Below are 24,349 nucleotides of genomic sequence, written 5' to 3' on the forward strand. Positions count from 1 at the left end.
TGCTATACTTAAGCACATACATCTGTTCTCCCTCATGTAATGGTGTTAAGCTGGGATATATCCATTTCTGTGGTGAGACACAAATAAGCTTATAACTGAATGAGATCTATGATGAATGTAGCTGCTTTGCGTTTACACTTGGTAAATGAGTTTCTCTGACTTTTGTTATGGCTTGTGTTTTATATCCTGATATATTGCATACTATCGTATTCCTCCCGCCCGTGTCTAGCGAAGAATTACTGGAACAGAAACAAATAATATAACCATCATATGCATTATTTATTGACATTTGAAATGACTGCTTTAATATGTATGACACATATGCAAATGAATGGTGTTTACACAGGGAAAATTGATCCCAATTAAAGGTTAATACTTTGTCTCTTTCTCCCTCTCTGGCATCATCACAGCTCTTAATTGGGTTATGCCTATATAGTTTTATTAATAGTGTGTGGAGAGCAATGACGTGTTATATCTGTGAAATTAAGTCATGGATTTCTGCCTCACACTGAATGCAGAAACTCACAGCTGTCTAATTCATACACTATTCCCTGGGAGAATATTACTGTTTAACCTCAGTGATTCAGGTGGCTTTTCTATTCATATATGTATTACGTTTGATGGGAAGCTAATCTTCTGTTTGCTTTCTCAGTGTGTTGCTTGACATGAAAGCTGACCACAGGCTGGTCTTTTATTGGTTTGACGAAATATCCAATATTTGTATGTTCTCCAAATAATTACTAGGAGCTATAGGAGAATGTTCCTGTTATATACGCCACAATCAAAGCAACACAATACCCGGGGAAGGGAACGGGGGCTGTAGGCACGACGAAAGTGTGCGCTGTCATTGATCTACCTGCTTCACCCATGAAAGTAAACAGGCAATACCTCCAATGGGCTCTTTGTGAATGATCCTGCTATTAAAGGATCTAGACCCAAAAGGATCAAACTAGACCCATCTTACCAAAGCGGCAGAGTATCTACATGAACCGCTGTGGGATCTGGTGGCATTTTAAAGACTACAATGTAGTTCCCAGATCAAATAATTTTTTTTATTAGGTGGGTTTTCTGAAAGCCTTTTTAGGTTTTAGAATAGTATGGTGATTAGGACAACAAAGCTGGAGAAATTTGAGAAGCCAAATAGCAATTTGCCACAAAAAAGAAATGTAGCTGAGTTTTGAAGGCAAACACATGTATGTGCAGACACATCTATGTGCCTGTTTTTTATACCATCATCAGTCCCCCCGCCCCACCCTAACAGAGTCTCTTTAAAGAGTATTATCACATATAAGAACTATCATGCTACTGTTTAAGGATTAAAAACTATTGTGTGCAAAATCCATAATGCCAACAAATCAACTTCACAAACTATGTCCTTTATAAAATCAATACCTAAAACTAAATGGCTGTCTACAGACAGATTTTAAATAGTGACATTTTATACTGCCTTTGCTAATCTTCTTCGTTCCATTTGCAAGTATATATAGTGAACCCTATGAAGACTGTTTTTCTCTGCATGCCAACATTCCAGACATTATGGTTTTTCATACCTAGTAATCATTTGTGTATACTTCTGTGGACAGAGGAGACTACTCATCTTCTCAGCTGTAGTTAAATTTCGTATGCGTCTGTCAGTAGTTAACAGCAATGGATTTTACACCTTTCAGGATAACTATGCGTCATGTTGCAGGAGATAAAGATGGATAATTTAGATAATGGCAACACAACACATGGTATTTCTGTCTACAGCCAAGACAGCTGCAATTTACCTGTTTCTGTAATGATTTTGACCTGTATTTTTGTTGGGTTTTAAGCAATATCAAGCCAAGCTTCTTTTTTTCATGTAATTTGTAGGTATGGAAGATAAATGAGCTTATGTATGACATTACTGCTTGTATATAAACTACATGGCCCTTTTGCCATTTTCCACACTGTCCATTAAAGTGGATATGTTGCATGTGAGACAAATTGCAGATCTGGGGTCCTTCCCAGGGACAAGGGAATGACTTGAAGTGATCAAAAAGTAAAATACACAGATGTTGCTAAAAAAAGGTAGGTGGAGAGCAGAAGATGACCCCAGCACTGGTTTATAGAAAAGAATAGCAATTACCCAGGAAAACCCTGCCTGTTTTTTTTCCTTGAGAATCATCAGTCAGGAAAGGACTTATCTCTGGACTTCTTTGGTAGATAATGAATAGATGTGCAGATCCCTTCCATGTCGTCTTTTTACCTATTCAGATGTGTATACCATACCCTGGTGAGAAAAGTGGAGCTCTGAGCAATCTGCGTATCCCCTTATGTGGCAAATAATATGTTGGTACAGTGGGCCTCAAAAAATTACAAATGTGATTTATTTGGATTAAATTGGAATATGGATAATTAACATATATAAGTAGGTGTGAGAAGTGGTTATCTGGGCAGTTTAATGGTTTGATGTAGTTAGGTTGATGTAAGTTAGGAATTCTATTAGTCTACATACACTACATATACATCTGGAGGAGTACCTACATGGCTTACTTGTGTCCAGCCGTCTGTGTGCAGGTGTGATGAATGGTGTCTTGTCATGGATTTCCTCACCCCTTTCCATTTAATTCCCTCCATTGTCTAACTCTTTACTATACTGACATTGTAAATTCAAGCTGAAATCCTAAACAGAATGTTGTGCTTGTCATTGTTAACCTGTCTATGGCATATCCCAACACAGCAGTACATGACAGAAATGACACCACAGAAGTTTAAAGTCCCTCTCCCCTTTTTCTTTTAAATTCCATACTTAATCCATCATCAATTCGACATGCTAGCCACATGCAAAAAGTCTCCTACCTTTTGCTATATGATATGTAACAGACAATGCTGCCTTACTATAATTGTTCAGACTGTCAATGTTAAATTCCCTTAAATAAGGGGCCGGAATACAGAAGATATACTCACCTAATCCTCGGTCTTACAGTGGTCAGTGCTCATCTCTCTCCCCTTATGCGCTGCCTGTTTTATGTCCCTTGGCATTGCAACGTCTAATGCAGGTGAATGGACCTGCATTAGATGTGATGATGTAATCTGACTTTAGACCACCGCAGCCTGGGAAAGAAGAGTCTCCAGGGACTGGTCTAGCCGCCAGATGGGATAGAGAATCTTTTATCCAGCCGCTAGACCAAAATATTCACTTAACCCTTGCAAAGGGGTGGGGTCAAGAAGCAAAACCCCTGACCCACTGCAAGGGTTAACTTTACTGAAATTCTTCTTTAACGCTTTGCTTCAGTAACTGATGTGATGTCAGGTGTGAACACACTTTGTGACTGTTAAGAGAAATGCTGATCTGTACTAGAGTAGGAAGAAAGTACACATGTTCTAAGAACCACAGAAAAACAGCAGCTGAAAGCCTGCCAATGGTTTATTAAAAATAAAAAACAAATTAAAATTTGGTTTATTTTTAAACCGTGGCTTCTGGGAAATCTATCATCCATTTATATAGCCGAAGAAAATAAATTGAGAACAAAAGTACAGTAGTAGTAGTAGTAGTAGTAGCTGCTAATAGCAGCCAATCAGCATTTAACTTTCATTTTCTGGAAAAATACAAATTCCAGTTGGCTGTGGGGAGGGGGCTACGATTGCTCTGTTCTTTTCTACAGTTTTTGTGACTCCACCCTTAAGTTGTGTGTAATATAAAAATCGTGTTGTAAATTTACACTGTGTATGGTTTAGGAAAGAAAACCCAAATAATGATGTTCTTATAATAGTTCATAGAAATTTGGCAAATGCTCTACCCGTTAATATGACAACTGTAGCATGTTAGGTAATTACAAAATAAGGCCTGGATCTATGCCAGATACGTAGTAATGGCATGTTAGCCAATATCTGATCCAATTATAGCTCTGATTAAAAGAGGGCGTGGGTTGTAAGTAGAAGCCAGGAAATCGTTCCAGGCAGATAAATGGATTAGAGATGTATATCAGAAGAGAATTTATTTGTGCTTGCTGGTGTCCTGTGCCAAAAGCCTCAGTTGCTCAGTTAGATTCCCTCTGTTCTGTTCATGTACCAATATGTTTGTGCCACACTCCGTCTTTCACATGTGTTGTATTTGCTTCGATTCTCAAATCCCAGTGTTAGTCAGATTATAGAAGTCTGCTATTGCTGTGTTGGTTTAACTTGGATAAACAACACTTAAAGTTTTCTTGTATTTTCAGGGATTGTGGTGCTGGAACCTGCACAGATAAATCTAGTATCATGTATGCATGGGCCAGGAACGCACCCCCAACCAAGCTTCCAAAAGGTATATGATGAAGTCTTGTATTATGAATGTAATTACTATCATGTTTCAATATGGTAAAACCATACATTATTTTGTTTATTGTAGGTGTAGAATAAGCATGTCTTAAAGGGTAACTGTACTTTAAAACGCATTAGCAGGTTACATATATTTAGGGATGAGCAAATTTGGAAAAACAAGGTTGTATCGTTGCCTGTGGTATAAGAGATGACATCACAGGCACAGTGTAAACATTGTTCTTTTTACATTCATCCTGTCACCTTCTGCACTGCAACTGCACATAAGTATTTAGAACAATAAAGGTGTCTTTAACTTTTATTAACTGATTCCAAGTCTTCACAACCAAGGGTCATACAAGATTATTTTGATGCAGTAGTGCACTCATGCAGCCATTAGCGATCACAAACTGCAAGAATATATTAGCCCTGCATGGGTTTAGCCACAGTGTAGAGAGCATGTGCTACCTAAGAACATGGAGAGCTAAATGGATACATCAAAATGTGCAGACAGTTGGTTTACTGGCATCCCATGTACTGGATGAAGTGGCAGAGCTTGTCTAAAGAGATGCATGGGCTGCCTTGTTCTAGCAGTTTGTGACCTGGCCGTGATGACATTAAATTAAACAGATATCAAACACTTTGCATACACAGTCTCTACCTCTCTCATTTTCTCGCCATTATATTTCTCGACATTTATAAATTGCTTAACTCGATTCCCGCTGTTCATTTTCCTAAACATAACTACATGCTCAAGTGGGAGAGGGCTCTGGGTCGGACATTGGACATGGAGGACTGGGAGGAGATCTGGACTAACGCCAGTAAGACCTCTATTTGTACCCTATGTCAGGAAAATCAGTACAAGATTCTTTCACTGGTATCGCACCCCGGACTTGCTACATCACATGAATCCTTTGCTGCCATCTGTGTGTTGGCGATGTACAACCTCAAGGGGCAGTCTACTGCATGTATTCTGGGATTGTCCCATGATATGTCCCTTCTGGAAGTGTACAATATCTTTGCTTCAAATGTTAGTTGATGAGACTATACCAGAAGACCCTGTACATCTGCTTCTTGGTCTCCCCATTTCACATCTCTCAAAGACTACTACTAAACTCATTAATCATGTCCTTACTGCAGCCAGATGCCTTATAGCCTTAAAATGGCGGCAATCCACTCCTCCGTCTCATGCAGAATTGCTCCGAAGGATTCATGATATCCGTAACCTGGAGTACCTAACTGCTCGATTGCGTAACGCCATTCCCAGATTCGAATGGGTGTGGTCCCCTTGGCAACTACTGGAGGGCTCTAATGGCGCTGCTTTGCCCTTCCCATGATTATGAGATACGATTTTTGTCTCTGACTTTTCTTTCTTTTTTTTTCTTTTATTTTGTGTTTTAATTTTTATGAGCTCAGTGCCTCTTCTAGGAGTCTTGTCGTGATATGGAACTCTTTGTATGAGGCTTTTTCTTAGTTATGGATACAGGTATTGGTGTTATATTCACATGGCAATTTACCCTTTTTTTTTTTTCTTTTTTTCCCTCTACAAAAATAATAATAATAATTAAACAGATATTTACAGCTGTTGTCCGTATCTGCAGTTACAGTGCTGTTGCAGGCAAGTGACTGTGCACAAAAAATGTACACTGCCTTATGAAAATATCCTCCTCCTTGTGCTTTATCAGCCCCTAAACCTGTATGGTTGTGCTCACTATGCAGATAACTTCCCCAAGTCCAAGCGCATGCTCATTCCAGGCATTCTTTACTTTTTAACACTACTGTATTTTCTTTTTATGGCTCATATTTAATTTTTGGGATTTTGTTAGTCTTAACTTTAGAGTTAAGGCAATCACCCTAAACCAAATGCTAAGGTTTGCGTAAAAAACTATAACTAGAAAATAGTATAGGATGGTTTGTTGGAATAACCATAACAATGTATTGCAAAACTGAGGAATGAGTAGCATTTCTGATGCAACACCATGATAATTAGGTTGTAAAACAGTTAGAGATATTCTCCAACTAGACATTTGGTGGAATGTCTGCTTATTCTGTACAATGTATAAAGTATATAAATATACTTTGTAACACAATTAGAACTTGAACAGTATCCATCCATATATAATTTGGCATCATGCTACTAAGAAACACAAATGTGTGCCATACAGTTTATTGTTCTGGGCTTTTTTCCCTTTCACTGTGACTGCCTGTAAAATTGACATACATTGTTATTTTTACACTGGAAATTAAAGGCAGCCAAGTTATGTACTTTGCTGCCAACTGAGCTTGTAATTGTAAATGGATTAAATGGCTTTAAAGCAAGATTGAAACCACTGTTTAGAGAGCATCACTTGGAGGAAACCAACAGAGTTTTCTTTAGCTTTTATTCTTCAGCATCAGCACACCAGTGACCCTAATGATTACATCCATTCAACCAAAATTAATTATAAATATAAGAAGGTAATATGGTGTAGAAAATAATTCTAAGACAGTTTAAGTAAACCTGTGCCCAGACGATGCACTTTACATTTTTTACGTGTTCTAAAGAAGTCAGAAAGGCCATTAAAACAAGTTCTCATACACCTTTGTGTAAGCATTGTGAAGAAATTAACATTTAAAGTTCACAACAAGGCACTGAAATGACATCTCTTTTCCCCCTATTTTCTATGGCAGCAGAAATGTAGTTGTCTGCTTGCCCTCTAATGTAAAAAAAAAAAAAAAACCACCAGGTATGTTACATTACATGTAGCTAGAGCAGTCTACGAGGACTTGCTTCGAAGCTCTTTTGCTGCTTATTAATAATATAGTAAAGCTTATTTATGTTTTTGTACACTTTGGAGGAGTGATGGTTATCCTTATTTCCTGTGCATATACTTATGCAGGAGGTTAGGATGTTCTATACACAAATGTTTTTCTGTGGACCTTTTGACTTCCTCTTGAGACCCATTTAGCAAAAGTTGAAGGGATGTTCCTGCTGCTTCCATGTAGTATGCCTATGGGATATACACCTTTTTGGTTTACACAGCTTCTCCTGGATGTTGTTTGATACGTGTGTGTATAGCAACAATGCCATAAACTGAAGACTTTGTTTAAGTATCAGTGTTAAAGGAGAACTACGGGGTCAGTGTTTTTCCCCATAGTTCTCCTTAGGGTAACGGGAGGACACAAACTAGCGTCCTCCCGTTACCCTAAGCTCAGTATAACGCGAGCTACAGCTCGCGGTATACTGAGACGCCGGAGCGGATCACGACTTAGATGACAGGATCCGCCCAGCTGCGCGAGTGACAGCTGGCTCTGCCTATCTAGAGGCAGAGCCAGCTGTACCCGCACCCTCCCCGACCGTTCCGCCAGTCAGCGCTGGCAGATTGGAGCGGGGAGAGGGGAATCCAGCCCCTCCCCCTGTCACGGCAGAGAGCCGTGACAGGATCGAGAGGCGAGCGAACCCGGTATGTGTTCGCTCACCTCCCGATCTACTGAGCCGACCTGTGACAGTCTCATTGTCACAGGTCGGCTAGAACTATGAGGTGAGTGAAAAGCACTCACCTCATAGTTCTCCTTTAAAGTAAACCTGTCAGCCATTTTAAAATTTAAGCAAAGTCGTTCTTAAAAGCAGAAAACACATGGCACCTGCTACTACCTTTTTATTAGCGAGAAAAGACTCTAAATTAAAGTTAAGCCTTTTATTATCAGAGTGGAACTAGAATCAAAGGCCAGCACAGAAGAGGCTTTGCTGACAATTGAAGCCTGCTCTTTTACAGGATTTAGTAAAATAGATGACAGGTAATTTAAAGATTACATGATGTAGCAACATAAGGCTGGAACTTGACGTTCTACCCAAGACAGGATCAGATCTGTTTTCTGCTGCACGGCGTGGCTTCTGGTTCCAGCTTGATGGTTGATGCATGCCACAGTCATGGCATTGTCGGACTGCACACTAACCAGTGGGCCGGCAGGTGACCTGATCAATAAAGAGAGGCAGATCACTTTTAACTCCCAGATGTTGCTCGACTGCTGGATTTTCTCAGTGAGTAGGTCCCTCACTCTCCCAAGAAGGATTTCCTAGATCCCCCGCCAGATTGGAAATCCACCACGATAGTGAAATCCTTGCCTCAGCTGACTGGTGAGTAGGGTGGTCTAGAGGAGTCTTCTTGTCCCACGCTGCTGGAATGCTAAGTTATAGTGTTCTGGAATAGAACTGAGCCTAGGGAACTGCCTCAAAGAAGGCAACCATCAGTCCTAAAACTCTTGTCGTAAATCTCAAAAAGGGTCAATCCTTGGGCCAAAGGTCCTACACCTGGGACTGCAGAGTCAGCAAATTTTCCTGGGGAAGAAACATCCTGCCCTGGACCATGTCTAAGAGGAATCCCAGGAACTTTAACCGATGGTTCAGTTCCAGCAAACACTTTCAGAGGTACTAATAGTCCTGTGGACATCGTTCTTTACAGTCTGTTGGAACTGAACCTTCAGGAGAAGGTCGACCAGATAAGCCACAATGTGAAAACCATGAGAACGGAGGATCCAGGCTAACACCCTGGTAAAAACCAGCAGAGTTGTGGACAGGCCAAAAGAGAGCCACAACTTAGTTATCGTTTCCCAAAGCAGAACGGAGACGGCATTGATGAGAAGGGACAAACGTCACATGCAGGAAGGTATCTTTGATGCCCTTTGATAAATAGAAATCTTCCTGCAGGAGGGAGGCAATTATGAAGCAAGCCGATTCCATACCGAACTTGTGTACCCACAAGAACTGGCTTAGTGACTCCAGGCACAGTATGGGCTGTACTCTCACATTTGGCTTGAGAACCGGGAACAGATTGGAATAGAATCCTTTGATCCCACATGCCCTGGACGTCTCAAACCCAGATGACTACAAAGGTGAACAAATGTTTCCACCGCTTATACAAGTGGAGGCTCCCCCTCATTGAGAGGAGGGCTTGGTGTCAGGTTTCACAACGTTGGAAGGGACCAGAGCTTATATAAGAGTCCTAGACCTAGAGGTAGAGACCCAAGAGGGAATTCCACCTAGCTGGTCCCCTTAGCCAGATCTAGCTGATGGAGCCTTGGTCTTCCTCTTTCTTCCCATCCGTGACCTTAATTAAATCATCAAGGCCGCCTTCAACAGATGTTCTCCCTTGAATGTAATTATCTCTTGGCATTTCTTGAATGCTGGTTCCACCAACCAAGTCCTAGCCTCAGTGGAAAGAGTGATAGAAATACTGATAGCAGCTGCAGAGATGGCAATCCCTGTGCCCCCAGCCCCCTTGTGTTTTTTGCCTACCATGGTGAGGGGCCCCAAATGGGTACGGTACACTCGGCAAGGAAAACAATATTAATTTGTAATTTAAAAATAAAGCATAGAACAAATAAACAATTTGACATCAAATCATGGATTCGTTTTCTTTAACAAAATGTAATCTAAATGTTTGACTCATCAAATTAGCCATCTTTTGCAGACATAACAGCCGAACACACTTGTGGCATTCTTTCTACAACAGAAATCAAATATTGTTCAGGAAGTTCTTCCCAACACTGTTACAGAAGTTCCCACAAATGTGTGGCACTTTTAGGTTGCTTTGCTTTCACCCTTCTGTCCAGTTCATCCCAAACCATCTCGGTGGGGTTTAAAGTGGCATTAAACCCTCAGATTTTTTAACATAAACCAATACTGTAATGTGTGCCTTACTGTAATACATGGTTGTTTCCCTTCTCTTTGATGCTCTTCCTTTTTAAATCCTTATCTCTTCTCATGCTGGGGGAGAACTCCCCTTTACAGCTGAGTGCCTCTTCCTGTAGTGCTGGCTCAGGTTGCAAACCTACACACAGACACCATGTATCCATTGCAGAGACAAGGCAGTCTGCTGCAAAACAGAAGTTCTGCCCAGCATGAGAACAGATACAGATTTAAAAGGAAGAGCAGCAAAGAGAAGGGAAACAACCATGGATTACAGTAAGGCACACATTAGAGTATTGTTTTATGGTAAAAAAAAATCTGAGGGTTTAATGGCACTTTGAGTCTGGAGACTGTGCTGGCCCTTCCATGATTTAAAGCCTACCTTGTTCTTTTTTTCTAAGGTAGTCCTGACACAGCCTGGAGGTATATTTGGTGTAATTATCTTGTTGTAGGATGAATCCCTGACCAACTAAGCATACACCAGAGGGTATTGCATGGTGCTGCAAAATGTTGTGGTAGTATTTTTGGTTCAGGGTGCCACTCACTGACTGGATTCAGCAAAAGAGCCCCAGACCATCACCCTTCCTCCTCCCTGTTTGACAGTTGGTGTTACACTCTGAGGAACCATCCTTTCGCCTAATCAACGGCGTATAAAAAACACTGCGTGAAGATGAAGAATTTTCATTTATCAGTCCATAACACGTTCTTCTAGTCTTCATTGGTCCACTGGCGGTGCTTCAGAGTTTCCTCCAGTTTCCAAGTGCCTTTTAAAGGTGTAAGAAACTGAACTCACTGACACCTTGGATTTCTTTGCAATTTTTCTAAAGGAAAGACCTGCACTTTTACGGGTTATCATCTCTCTGCCTTCCTTTTGTTAATTGCCTTTTTCTCACCATTTTGAGAGCAACATACTAGTTCCTGCAGTATAATACTGTCTAAACATTGCTTAGAGGGTATAGTAACACAGTCTTATGCAACACTGCTTTTATACAGACAGAGGGCTTGTGAGTAAATAACAAGTTGTGACACCTGTAGGAATTGTTAACATAAACTTTCAAGGCTTCATTTACTTGCATTGCTGCAGAACAACTGTGAGTTGTTAACCCATTACTTCTTCCCTGAAAAACGCCTTTTTGTGTAGCTCAGAGATGTACATTCTTTTTCAGTTTTTGTTAACCTAAACCTCTTTTTTTTTTTTTTTCCACCTCTGGCAGTTCACTGCTTACCGCTGCACCATTTACGGTCATTCACTGGACTTGAACTTCTTACATTTTAATAAAAATGAAGGTGTTCTAAAACCTTTGACCAGTAGTATACATGACAAAGTGGCTGGTTTTTATTGTGCATGGCTTTCTAATATGTAAGAATTTCATTTTTGGGGTGCCAGTTCTGACTTAAGTTTAATGGCCAAATTCCTCTGGGCCGTGTCCCTTATTATCCCTTTGCTACCTACTGAGTCCCAGAATTAAATCAAGCACTTAGTCCATGACCCGCCAGGACGTCTGATATTCACACCCTTGATTTTGATCAGTGACCCGCTGTGAAGAAAAGGAGGCTTAGAGCATTCACCTTCAAAAGCTTGTTAGCAGTGACAGCTCTCATATTTCTGACCCAATATGTTTCTTAAGGCGTCTACAAGATACATTATACTGCTTTATATTTTTCTTTGCTGTCTGCATTTTTCTGCCGTGTGCCTTTCAGCAAAACTGGCTGCTTCATTTAATACGTGGCTGATATGTGTTGATAGATTGTTGCTAGAGTTGGCTTGGGTGAAAAAGTATATTTGTTTTTATCCAAACTTCTACTGAAAAAGTATATGAAAGTCATTTGAAGAAGGACACACCTTATAACACGTACTTAACATCCACCAACTGAAAAACATTGCATATGCATATCTGCTATACTTATTGTGCTTTATTACTTGTATCACCTAAGACTTTTATTTCTATTGATGTCTTTCTTTCAGATGTTGGATTTAAAGTAGGGGGAAACTCTGGAATTAAATATTTTGTGCTGCAAGTTCATTATGGAGATGCCAAAGCATTCCAAGGTAAGTGGTGTAAAGCCATAACATCTCGACACATTTAAAACCATATTCAGCTGATTTTTCGATGGCAGGTTTGATGGTATCCTGTTTAGTCAAGAAGAGAAGAGTGATGTCAGTCAGGCTGGGATGGCAGTCCACGGTGAATTAACGGTTAATGTCATACAACCAAAAGAGATAAAACATTACTTATTGCTTACTAATGTATTGATTTTTTTAATCTTTACATCTACTTTGTAGCTGATCAATATACAGTAGTGTTTCTTGGTCCATCATATCAGCATTGGGGCCTATGTCAGTGGGCTTTGGGCTTGTGTTGATGGGAAAATGCAGCTTGCTTTCAAGTACATTCATCTTGCATATAAGATTAGTTTGAGATGCTTCTGAGATCATTTGGATTTCCTTCACAGATGCATATGACCTGCAATTGACCTCCTTACTTGCATTTGACCTAAGCTGCTTAACCCTGCTTCAAGCTGTATTTTGCATTCCCATTGACTTGTATGTGGAGAGAAGTAGTTATCCCTGTGTACGATTTAATCTGGCCATACGCTGTTTGAGTTTTTGCTCGACTCAGCCGAAATTCAAGCTGTGTATGACCTTGCTGGCACCACCTTACGTGAAAATAGCTGATTATTCATTCAGTTTTTATTGAAGGAGCCTAGTGGAAAATTCTCAGAAGAATAATGCTTGCAGCCGATCAGCTACAGTCACTGTGTAGGTGTTCTGACAACAGCGGGCGCTTGGTTGGGCAACCCCACTATTTACCAAAAGCTCTTTACTTATAAGGCATAACAAGCAACTAGAAAATGGGGTATTGGGAACATTCCTTGTGGTACATGCAAAGGAAACAAAAAGACACCACCTTCCCCTAGTGCAGTGGTTCTCAACCGTTCTAGGGCAGGGACCCCTTGGTAACATTTGCCAAGCTGTGGTGACTCCCAAAGGTAAAATTTAGGGATGACGCGGCTGCTGCAGCGACATCTGGCGGCGTGGCGGGAGAACTGAAAAACTAATCGGAGCAGCTCTAAAGAAGGGGGGACCTCCCCCGAAATGCGTTAGCTCCTAAGGATTTCACACAGCCCTTTAGTGGTTGATCCTCACCAGGATTGTCATTGTGGAGATTCCTGCTTGTCCAGGGCTAGGAATGTATATTCTGTGATTTACATGGCATATGTTTTAGTATTTTGATGTATGTTTAATATATTATTATTAATGGTAATACCCTAGGAGAAGGCGCTGTCTTTTTGTTTCCTCTGCAAAGAGGAGCTGTCTAATCTATTTTTAATTTCAAAAGAGAGTCTTAAGGGTTTTCAAACAAGATTCTTACAACTTTCCCCCAGAATGCACACATTTTTCCAATTGAATCCACAAAAGAAAGGTGTATGAATCCTGGGTGAAAGTTGTGTAAATCATGTTTGAAAAACATTATAAATAGATCCCTAAGCTATATTTACAGGGCTTGAAAAATTTGGCGGTGTCTCACCAGTCAGTCAAAAATTTCACCAGTCAGCATGACCGGACTATAGCCTTGCAATATATGTTATATATTTATTTATTTTTATATATATCTATATAGATAGAGAGAGAGATCGATCTAGAGAGAGAGAGATCGATCTAGAGAGAGAGAGATCGATCTAGAGAGAGATCGATCTAGAGAGGGATCGATCGATCGATCTAGGGAGGGAGCGATCTATCGATCTAGAGATCTATATATACACAAAAATGTATATATTACACAGTATGTGTTTGTAAAGTTAAAAGCCGGACCTCAGTAATGTGCAATCTAACTCTAAGCAATGAGAATTGCGAGTTTGGAACTTTTTATATAGCAGTTATTGAATTGGGAGGAAAGTTATCTGGGAATTGCTGCATTGCTTCCTATAATGTGTACATATAAAGCCCAGGATTGGCCAGTACTACAGCCAGAAAAATGTTGGGTGCTTGCTCAGTTTAAAGCTTACAATGTGAGCAGTGTGGGTGGCCTAGTCACAAACTGACTTGTACACGTCTCGCCCTGAAGCAAAGAGCACCCCAGTAAAGTGAATAGGTGGAGATGACAAACGTCTGTAAGAAGAAGAGAGCCCCTGCATAAGTTTACCTTTCTTATCCTCTGTCCAACGTGATTCCAGACAGCCATTTATGTGAAGCAGAATACACATGTAAAGGGATCCCTGATGCCATCCCTGGAGCTGCTTGCGTCTAGAAATTTGTGGTCTCCAATGACTCGCTTAAATACAATAGTTGTGTCTTTTAATGCAACACATACAATGCCTTTTGATAAAGCTAAATATGACTAGAATATTGTCTACACTATATTAGGGCACATCAATGACCACTTGGACTATGTAATTGGAAAAGCTTTACTGATTTATGTTGCACACACAAAGTACTGCCGATCAATATTTGAGCAGCTAATGTAAAGTCTTGCCATCAATTTCCATCAGTAGGTTTTCAGTTTGCCTTATTTTTTTATTTTTTATTTGTCTTTGGATGGGTGGCTTTTAGAAGCATGAGAATGAAAAATGGCACACAGTCCCTTACTGGACGACAAAAGTAATTGCGATATTGTATTTTTGGGTTGTTCTCACATTGGAAATGCAGGCAGTTTAATTCACAATTGAACTAAATATATAATAAAAGTGATCTGCTGTCCAGCATATAGGAACACAAAACATGTTGTGATTTCTGCATCTCTACTATACTAAAAGTTATTGGTTGGGGCGACCCCACTATTTAGCAAAAGTCAGTTCTGCAACTTGCTGCTTCACTGTGCTTTCCTCTAGTCTTCTCATTAGACAAATATGAGCTTTGTTCATATAAAGAGGTCTGTCATCTTGTAAGCCTGCTAAAATATCTTCTGATTATATGTTTATAAAGGACCTTCTAATACTCTGAGTTTTTCTATGTGACATTTATTGTCCCATGCTGCAGTGCTCCAATGATCTGTTATACATGGCTGAGTGCAGTCAGGTCTACTTCTGTTGCTTGCACAAACCATGGACAGCTGTTAGAATATTTACCCAATACGTCACCTGTCATGAAACATTATTTAAGCAGTACATTAAGGCTGTATACTGACAAATAAGATGTATCGACTGATATAGACTTATTTGGGTGACCGAACTATACAGCACTATCAGGTGGATGCGGAAATAAATGCAAAACGAATGTGATGGGTGTTATCGCTGTCCTAACCTTTGATTTAATCCCTAATGCTGGACAAACACTTAGCAATTTTCTTGACCATTTCTGATTTTCAAAACACCGTATAGTCAGTGTCTCTAATGACATGAGGGTCAGCATAACTGCCAGGTAGCAAGCATTTGTAGAATGTAAAGTAAGCAATGTCAGTCTCCATGCATCACCAGGAAATGTTTCCTTTAAAGTGACCCAGCCTGTAAAATGTTTTTTTTTTTTAATTTACCTTTTCAATGGGCGATGTTTTACAACTTTGCTGTCTTGAAGCAGTATGGGCTGTCTGATGCACCTGGAAGTGTCCACAGCAACTCCCAGAGCACTTCAAGATGTTTTAACACACCACCCACCAGCTGAATCTGTTTTTTTTTTTTTCAGTTGCAACAGGGTCACTTTAAGGGCTTGTTCACACCAGTTACAGTGCATTGCAGTACGGTTAGCTGCTGGAATGCACTGTATCACATACTAAACTCCCTCCCTGCATTCTGGTCCAGTGCAATCACAAAAGATAGTGTTTTTGTACTATTTTTTGCGATCGCAGCCAACCGCACTGGAATGCACTGTAATTCGTGTGAACAAGCCCTATAGGTAAAGTTACCTTGAGAAACATGAAGGTTGGCATTGCTGAATTCTCATTTTATGAATGTTAGATGCCTGGCCTTTATGCATACCCTCAAGTTTGCGTCGTGTTTGCTCTCCTTAGGCATCTTGATTGGCCGGTTACAGATCGTGTGATTCACGGTATCGCATACTAAGCTCCCCTCTGTGTCCTAGGGCGGGAGGGGGTGGGGCTGTGCATTCACGTCAATGGCACCGCAGCCACTCCCCCACCCGCAGTGCGATCGCTCACAAAAGAACGCGTGGCACAACAATGCCTGTGTTTCGGTCCAGTGCGATCACAAAAAATGCTGCAAACACAATTTTTTTGTGATCGCGCTGGACTGGAACACAGGCATTGTTGTGCCAAGCGCTCTGATGCAGGCAATCACGCGGTGGGTGGCGTGGCTGCAGTGCCATTGACTTGAATGCACCACCACGTCCCCTTCCGCCCCAGAACGCAGGGGGGAAGTTTAGTATGCGATACAGTGCGTTGCAGCAGCTAACCACGCTGGAACGCACTGCAATAGGTGTTCCTTAAGGTTCTGTTGTGCTTTGTAGATTTGTTATTGTAAGTTAGTGATAAGATATATGGGACCCTGACACTTGGAAGATATGTTTTGTTCATCTTCATGCTTATGGCGTATTTCCTTGATATAGCTGTTTGTACCTTCTCAATAGCAGTAGCATAAAGGTCTTTAAACAGCACAAAATGAGGAAAAAAAGACACAAAACTACCCTTTCTAACCCCTTTTTGAACTTATTGTTCTCATGTAAACTGGGTCTTTTAAGTTGATATTTCAAAGTGTGGTATATTAAAATAATGGGTCTTGAACAGATGACTCACAGCCATTAACATGACTGAGCTGGCAGGTTTTCTATGTTCATTTAATAGCTTTCTCTCTGGGCATTTGAAATGGTCTTTGCTTAATGTAGCAGGGCACGGTCAGTGACTCTTCATCTTTTCTTCTTAGATAAACATAAAGATTGCACTGGAGTAACTGTGCAGATAACACCAGAAAGGTAAATAATATTTATGTATTTTTTTAGTATTACTTCTTAAATTGCTTATTTTTTTTATTTCTGGTTAACAAGTTATTCAAAAACCGCCTTTTTACATGCATCTAAAAAGTTGAACGGCCCTTGGTTAAAGCAGTTTTGCTAGGTGCCGAGATTTATACCACTCATTAGAAACATGCCAAAAGACTCAGTGGCGGACCTAATAACCAAAGGGCCCTGGCGGTCTCTAATGTTGCAGTAACGTGCTTGACTCTGGACTTACCTGAGACCCCGCAGAGCACACCATAGATCATCTAAAGTCCATCTGAGACTCTCTATGGTGGGCTCTGAGAGGTCTGTGGTGGGTCCCAGGTGGGCTGGTCATCGGGGTCCCTTTCCCTGTACATCCTTTCCAACTCTTCTTACCTGCTGCTGCTAGGGCCCGGCCTCCTCCACCCCCTCCCCTGTCACCTCTGCCATGCCACCCCTGGTACAGCTGATACCCTTGTAAGGGAAGGGGCCCCCCTGGCTGCCCAGACCCCTCACATGGGTACCGGCCGTACCCCCTGATGGCGGTGTTCTGCCCTGGAACAGCTGTCAAAGCGTTGGAATGCTTCACCTGTTGGCGGTCACATATTCCACTGCCACAAAAAACTGGGCGGGATTAAGTTAAAATGTGTTATCATGTGACCGGTCACACTTCTACCGTAGTCACAAACTTTGATAGAACACCGGCCCAGTCTGTAATAATTTAATCAGAGAAATAGATTGTGTAATGTTGCCCATTATCCACTTTTCTAATTAAATGAAATAACGGCACACAGTGTTTACAGCACAATGAAACGAAATGACAGCACACAACCCCCACCCCCTATATTAGGACAGAAGACTAAACTCCCAAAATAATAAAGATTTACCACAAACATCAGACAACACCAATGTTGAAGTCAAACAGTAACTGACTTCATTGAAAACAAGCTTAGTATAGATACAGTTCTGTAAGTCTAAAAACATAATACAATCAGACATTCAAACAATGCAAGCAAACCATCCCCTCCCTAGTGCCCTAATCAAAGAGCAGGGAGAGAGGATACACATATGATGGGATTGTCTCCTGTGTGTCTATTATATGTTAATATACTCAGCTATATCTAGCGTCAAGTTAATCCCATTGTTAACCCAATCACACAAATGGACAAATAGACTTGACTAACAAGGTAAATGGGAGTCTCAGTCCGGAGTTAACCACTTTGGTGTCACCAGCCATTTCACCTTACAACTTCCCTTTCTGATGTTCCTCAGATTGTACCTCTGAGCTGGAAGAGTCTGATGGCAGTCCATATCTCCCTTTACACCTATATTTAAAGGGTTTCTAAACCCTAACATTTTTTTTGCATATATCTACTGCTAGCAAGCAGTAGATATATGCAAAAAGTAAAACAAAAACGCTTTAAAAGCGGTTTAAACTTACCCGTCTTCGCCGTGCGCTCCCGTCCGAAAATGCTCAGGCGGCCACAAAGCACCTTGGGGCGGGCGCAGTACGGATTTTCGGCCGGGAGACGAGGAGAGACACAACGTAAGTCTGGACGCATGCACCCGCATGCAGACACCGTGGGACAGGAAGTGCCAGCAAGGACAGAGGAGTCAGCGCTGGATCGGAGACCTGCAGCGGCGCTGGAGAGAAGGCTGAAAAGAACAGGAAAGAAGAAGATCGGATTAAGACACATCATTTAAGGTAAATGCTTTAATTAACATTGGGGGGAGGGAAAAAAAGTTTTTGACTTTAATGCCACTTTAAGAAATAAACATTTCACTCATATGAGGGAGTGCTTTGATATAAAAAAAATTGGAAATGTGTACATTCCAGCCTGGGTGTGTTAATCTCACAGCCAAGGCCAGGCCAGCTGCCCATTAAGCGTACTTCTGCAGATTTGTGTAGCAGGGGATGGCACATAAGACTGTTCCTCCAAATTTGGGTGGCTGGGGGCTATATACAGTATATTCATTTGGCCAGTATTGTACCAACTTCTTCATTTCATTTATTCTTAATTTATTATTATTATTTCTAGGCAGCCAATGATTGCTGGCATTTATCTCCTGATGTCGATGGACACTGTAATCCCACCAGAGGAAAAAGGTAAGGGTGTCTTTAATATTTAATGAATGATACCAGTACAAAGAAATATGCACTAAGTTTTTAAGTTTGCTTTCCAATAACGTGAATACCTTATTGCTTTAGATATACGCCTTCTCTCCTTTATGTGTACCCTCCTATCAATTTTTACTTTGCAGCAGCTGGGAGATAGAGTAACAAGGAAATACATTATTTATGTGACAAACTGACTCTCCTCTTGGAAAGACAAAAAGTGATCTAAAAGTTTTGAAGCAAAGCTCAGCTTGTTATGTTGGGTAGATTTGGCCAGGTGGGCAGCATGTGTGCATCTAAAGGTCGATGTGCAGCCAATTGTAGTAATTGGCTTGGTGTCGGGGTTTGTTCAGGTACGCACAGAGATTTATATATTTAAAGTTTCCTATAAAACACTTCATAAAGATATCTCCGGGTATTAGACTGACTAAACTTACTGCATCCCATGTGTTTTTTATTTGGTTTTTCTGCACTGACATTAAGGAAGGTTTAGCATTGTGTTTTAGAAAAATACATGGCAGCATGCTGTCCTTGGGGAGACCACTGTCTGCTTTCTTCCCTGCCTGGGGCTAGTAGTGGCCTAGAAACAGCACAGGTTACTTGCTGGTAATTGGTTGCTGGATGCATTGAATTACTTCTGTCATGTAAGATGATGGTAAATCACTCACAGCGTTGCAACAGACCTCATAAGGAAAAGGGTATATGTTTTACAATATGTAGACATACGAGAATGCTTCTGTTATTCCATAAAAATCATAACTAGAGGGTTTCACAATCATTTGATATCAATGCATATTATTTTTATAATAGTTTGGTAGCTGTCATATATATTATGAGATTAAATAGTTCATATGCAGTTGTATTGCACCATTCACACCAGTCACTGCTCCAATTTTAATTTGCAATCTAATGTACTCGTGTATAGTAACTCCATAACAGCAAAAGTAACATGAAACAATCTATTTTCCTGCAGGCTGTTGCCTGGTGGACTGTACAGCTAAGTGCCAGCTTTGTGTTTAGAGAAGACAGCATACTGCTTCCACTAGCTCATTCTAGTTTTAACAACTGTCTGATGACAAAACGGTGAAACCTGTAGCAAAGGTCATCAGTCATTTTATCCTATGGTAGCACCATCTTTAATTAATACATACTACTATTGCATAGCGCCTATTCAGGAAACGCCTTTTAAATGTTCTTTTAGAACTCTTAACAGGTAAAACTTATTGATTGATCTGGGTTACCACACCTGGAATATCATCATTATATTTTGTATTAAATGCCAACCTTCATGGATCTTATTTAGTTTTAGTTATTTGGTTTTCTGCTATGTAGGTTTATATTTTCCTCTCTTGAAAATTAAAATATAAAGATGTTAAAGATTTCTAAGTACTCTATATATGGCAGAGAAAAGAGATAGACGGTTTCAAGGCTGCAGATGGTGACAAATAGGTCACTGATGTTTACTTATCTAGTATTCTCCTACAGCTTTATTTGCATAAGAGGTCTTCATTATAAAGTTGTAGTTGTTGGACTTGTGCACTGTTTGAAAGTGTCCTGACACTTTCTAGGCAATTTACACAATTATCATTATTGGCTTTGTCCTATTTATTCATAATATAAGCTGTCTGAAAATCAATCCCTTAATGAAGCATTTCACGTCTTTAACATAAGAAACAGGAAGTCGATAAGCTTTCAGAAATGGTGAGGTTAGAATGATATGTATACCACTAGACATGATTTCCCAAAAGCTGATATATTGTTTTCCCAAAAGCTGAAATCTTTGACTTTGAAAATGAGGCCGTAGAGAGGCCATTATCATGTTACAAAAGACCATAGTAACCGACAGCTTGCCTTCCAATTGCCAACATTTCTTTGTACACATAAAACTGGTTCTAGTGGTAACATTGACATTAAATAGTAATATAATACCACTTGGAAATCTGTCAGTTTGCAAATGTGAAGGGTGTGTTGGGATTGGAAGTTTACCCAATACCCAGCTGCCATCGAATCAAGAGGAAAATATACAACGCTTGACGTATAATGAAAATAAAAAAGAGAGAGTTAAAGCTTATTTGTCATTGGTTGACATGCATTTTCTATCCTGATGTTGCCTCATTCTAGCAGTGTAGGAAGTAACACTTGTTGTGCATCAGATGCTGGATGTTCTGTTTTCAGAGCATCCAGCATCTGATGCACTACAAAATGTGCAGTTTTATAACGTATTGGCAGATCTGGCAGTGCAGCAATTGCAGACCTCTCATCTCGGTTGGATATTGATGAGAAATCTGGTCATCTATGGCTGATCTTAGTCTTGATTGGGCTGCTTATCCCAGTCAGCAGTTGGCTGATAATACTAGGAGGAATTAAGACAGTGTAAGAGGCTTAGCCATAGATTTACTGAAGGATTAATTTTCGCTCCAACTTATGCTCACTTCAAGTATATGTCAAGTATATGTAATGTTCTGGGGAATTATTAAAAAAAACAAAAACTTTCCTTTGATCCTGGTTGGGTAGTTAAACATGGGTTAGGAGGAATTTGTCCCTTTAGTTAATCAGTTCCTTAAAGAGGTTCTGTCTTCTGATCGATCTTTCATATGTTTGATGTGGTGTAGTGTATGAAAGTTTACCGTTTGCCAAAAATTGAGATTTTCAGAAATATTCACTTCCATAGAAATAGTTGGTCTGACTGCAGAATGACAATTTGGCCCATGATGCCTTATTTAGGTCCTCCTTCCTATATATTTCTATCTTGTATCATTCTTAATCCCGAGACCCCATACTTCTTTTAACAGAACTACTGCTTTTATTCTTCTCCTACCTGACAACATTAAAGTGTATGGTGACCATTGCCACTGGGACTTCAAGTGAGGGAAAATCCAAAATGTTGGATGATGTAGAGTTGTCACCATAACAAGAATAGAGGTAAAGTTTTCCAAAGGAGACATTTGTTCTAGTGACAAATATCTAACATGGGATTTCCCCTGACATCCCTTTGTCTTTACAGGACAGGAAGTGAAGGGAAATCTTCCTAATGGAACACACTTGGCAAAAAAAACAAGCACCTAACAGCACTGTAACCCTCCTCCACTCCATGAAATAGGCATATAGGAATGTGTAAGAAAAAAATCCAAAGCGCCAATAATGACCAACAGATGAAAATGAAGTGCAAGCGAGGATAACTAGGGGTGCTGTCCCACTTCAGCCTGGGAAGCTGCAACACTATGGAAGAAAAGAGAAGGGCGCCCACCCTAGTGTAGATGGTTTTTAATAATGTGAGCTACAGTACAAGGTGAAAACATACTCACAAAGGAGAATCAGTAAAATCATATGAGATTAGCCAGAACGATATCTGAATATCAGCTGCACAGATGCCAATGTATCAACACGGCTTCACACCCACTTTCAGTGATAGAAGCCGGAAGAACAGCTGCACTCAGCTATGTTAATCCGACGCCGCCCTTAGAGGCTTGTTCTTACATCATTGAGCTTCGCTCATTGGTCTTTCAACGATTCACATCTCCTTATATTGCTGCATGAGTGAGGCATTGGTCATGTTCTGACGAAGGGGGCGTGGCCCCGGAAACGCGTCATCAAAAGGAGTCCTGTGTTGATACACAGGCATCTGTGCAGCTGATATTCAGATATCGTTCTGGCTAATCTAATATGATTTTACTGATTCTCCTTTTGTGAGTATGTTTTCACCTTGTACTGTAGCTCACATTATTAAAAACCATCTACACTAGGCTGGGCGCCCTTCCCTTTTCTTTTCTTTTCTCCCATATAGGAATGTGTCATTCAAGCAGATTGATGAATAGGATATTTAAATTAGCCCTTTACAGGATAACTTTGTTTTTTAAAAGTACTGCACAAAGTGGCATTTTTTTTCCATTGGCTTTAATGGAAAAGTTGACTTTCATGAATCCTGCAAAGAAATGGCTCCCTTTTAATGATGTCAGGTAAGGGAGGAGTAGAGGTAGCATTTAGAAATATTGTATGAAACCTTGAAGGAGAACTACGAGGTGAGTGAAAATCACTCCTCCTCATAGTTCCAGCCGAGGTGTGACAATTAAATTGTCACACGTCGGCTCAAAATATCGGAAGTGAGCGAACGCATACCGTCGCTCGCTCACTTCTCGATCATTTCCCTGCAGAGAGTGGTGACTGTCAGTCACGGCTCCCTGCAGGGATTCCCCCTCCCCGCTCCGATCCTCCAGCGCTGACTGGCGGAACGGACGGGGGAGGGGGGGTACAGCTGGTTCTGCCTCTAGATAGGCAGAGTCAGCTGTCATTCACGCAGCTGGGTGGATCTCGACAGCATTGCCAGGATCCGTCCGGCTGCGGCGGTCTCGGTATACTGTGAGCTGTAGATCGCAATATACTGAGCTTTGGTTCACTGGAGGACGCTAGTATATGTCCTCTTGAGACCCTTAAGAGAGCTATGGGGAAAAACACTTAGCCCATAGTTCTCTTTTATGGCTCCGTTCACACCTAGGTGTTTTGTCGCTCAAAGCTATGCGCGACAAAATGGATCAAAGCCAAGGACATTCGCTTGCCTTGAGCACGACCGAAAGATCAAGACAAGGAATGCTTTTCATTTCTATGGCCCCTTCTTCACACCTGAGCATTTTGTTGTGCTAAGTTTTCCATTGAAGTCTATAGAACCAAAAATCGCTGTAATCTGCCAAAAAGTAGCTTGTGTACTTTTTTCAGTGATGGGCATTTTTCTGCTTGTGACCAAATGCTCAGGTGTGAACAGGAGCCATAGATGTGAATGGGATTCCTTGTCTTGAGTGTTGTGTTGCCTTTGAGTGACAAAATGCCTAGGTGTGAATAGGAACCAAAAGGAAGACTGCCATATTCTTAAAGTAGTAACCCTATATGGGTCAGACGATGTGTAGACCACTGCAAATAAGGGAGGTAACTGGCTGATCTGATAGCTATAGTAGAGGTGGGAGTGGAGGTTGCCAAACATAAAAGTAAAGTTATTCTTTAGGGGAAAAAAAAAAAAAAATAGACACCTCTTAATTGAAAAAGTTCTTTCATGCAGCAAAATGTTATCCCAAAGAACCATACTTCCAGCTTGAGAAAGTGGCATGGAAATATAGATGAGCATCGTTGTATAATAGCAGTTGGCCTGGAGCCCTATGTCTTTATGTGGTCACAAAACTCCTTAGTGACTTTTTATGTCTTACTAATGTACAGCGGGGGATACATTATAGTATGAATAATTCAACAATAACTTTCACAAAGTGTAGCCACAGACAAAATCACGTGTATTATGGTCACAAATGGCATTCTCTCATGTCTTCATCCATCCAATGCTATTTTTATTTAAAGGAGAACTATGAGGTGAGTGCTTTTCACTCACCTCATAGTTCTAGCCGACCTGTGACAATGAGACTGTCACAGGTCGGCTCAGTAGATCGGGAGGTGA

The 24,349-nt window shown here is 40.6% G+C and overlaps 1 protein-coding gene across 6 annotated transcripts in view; it reads left to right on the top strand.

Moving 5' to 3' along the window:
• Positions 1-24,349, top strand: part of PAM (peptidylglycine alpha-amidating monooxygenase) — a 161,815-nt gene that overhangs the window by 66,404 nt on the left and 71,062 nt on the right. For all 6 annotated transcript variants that reach the window (XM_018569485.1, XM_018569488.1, XM_018569487.1 and 3 more), the window contains exons 6-9: positions 4,185-4,270; positions 11,898-11,981; positions 16,745-16,793; positions 18,839-18,906. In XM_018569485.1, coding sequence (XP_018424987.1) covers positions 4,185-4,270; positions 11,898-11,981; positions 16,745-16,793; positions 18,839-18,906 — 287 coding nt within the window. The remainder of the gene's footprint in view (positions 1-4,184; positions 4,271-11,897; positions 11,982-16,744; positions 16,794-18,838; positions 18,907-24,349) is intronic.

The sequence above is a fragment of the Nanorana parkeri genome, unplaced genomic scaffold (assembly GCF_000935625.1).
Source record: "Nanorana parkeri isolate BGI_ZX_2015 unplaced genomic scaffold, ASM93562v1 scaffold1342, whole genome shotgun sequence".
Classification (NCBI taxonomy): Eukaryota; Metazoa; Chordata; class Amphibia; order Anura; family Dicroglossidae; genus Nanorana; species Nanorana parkeri.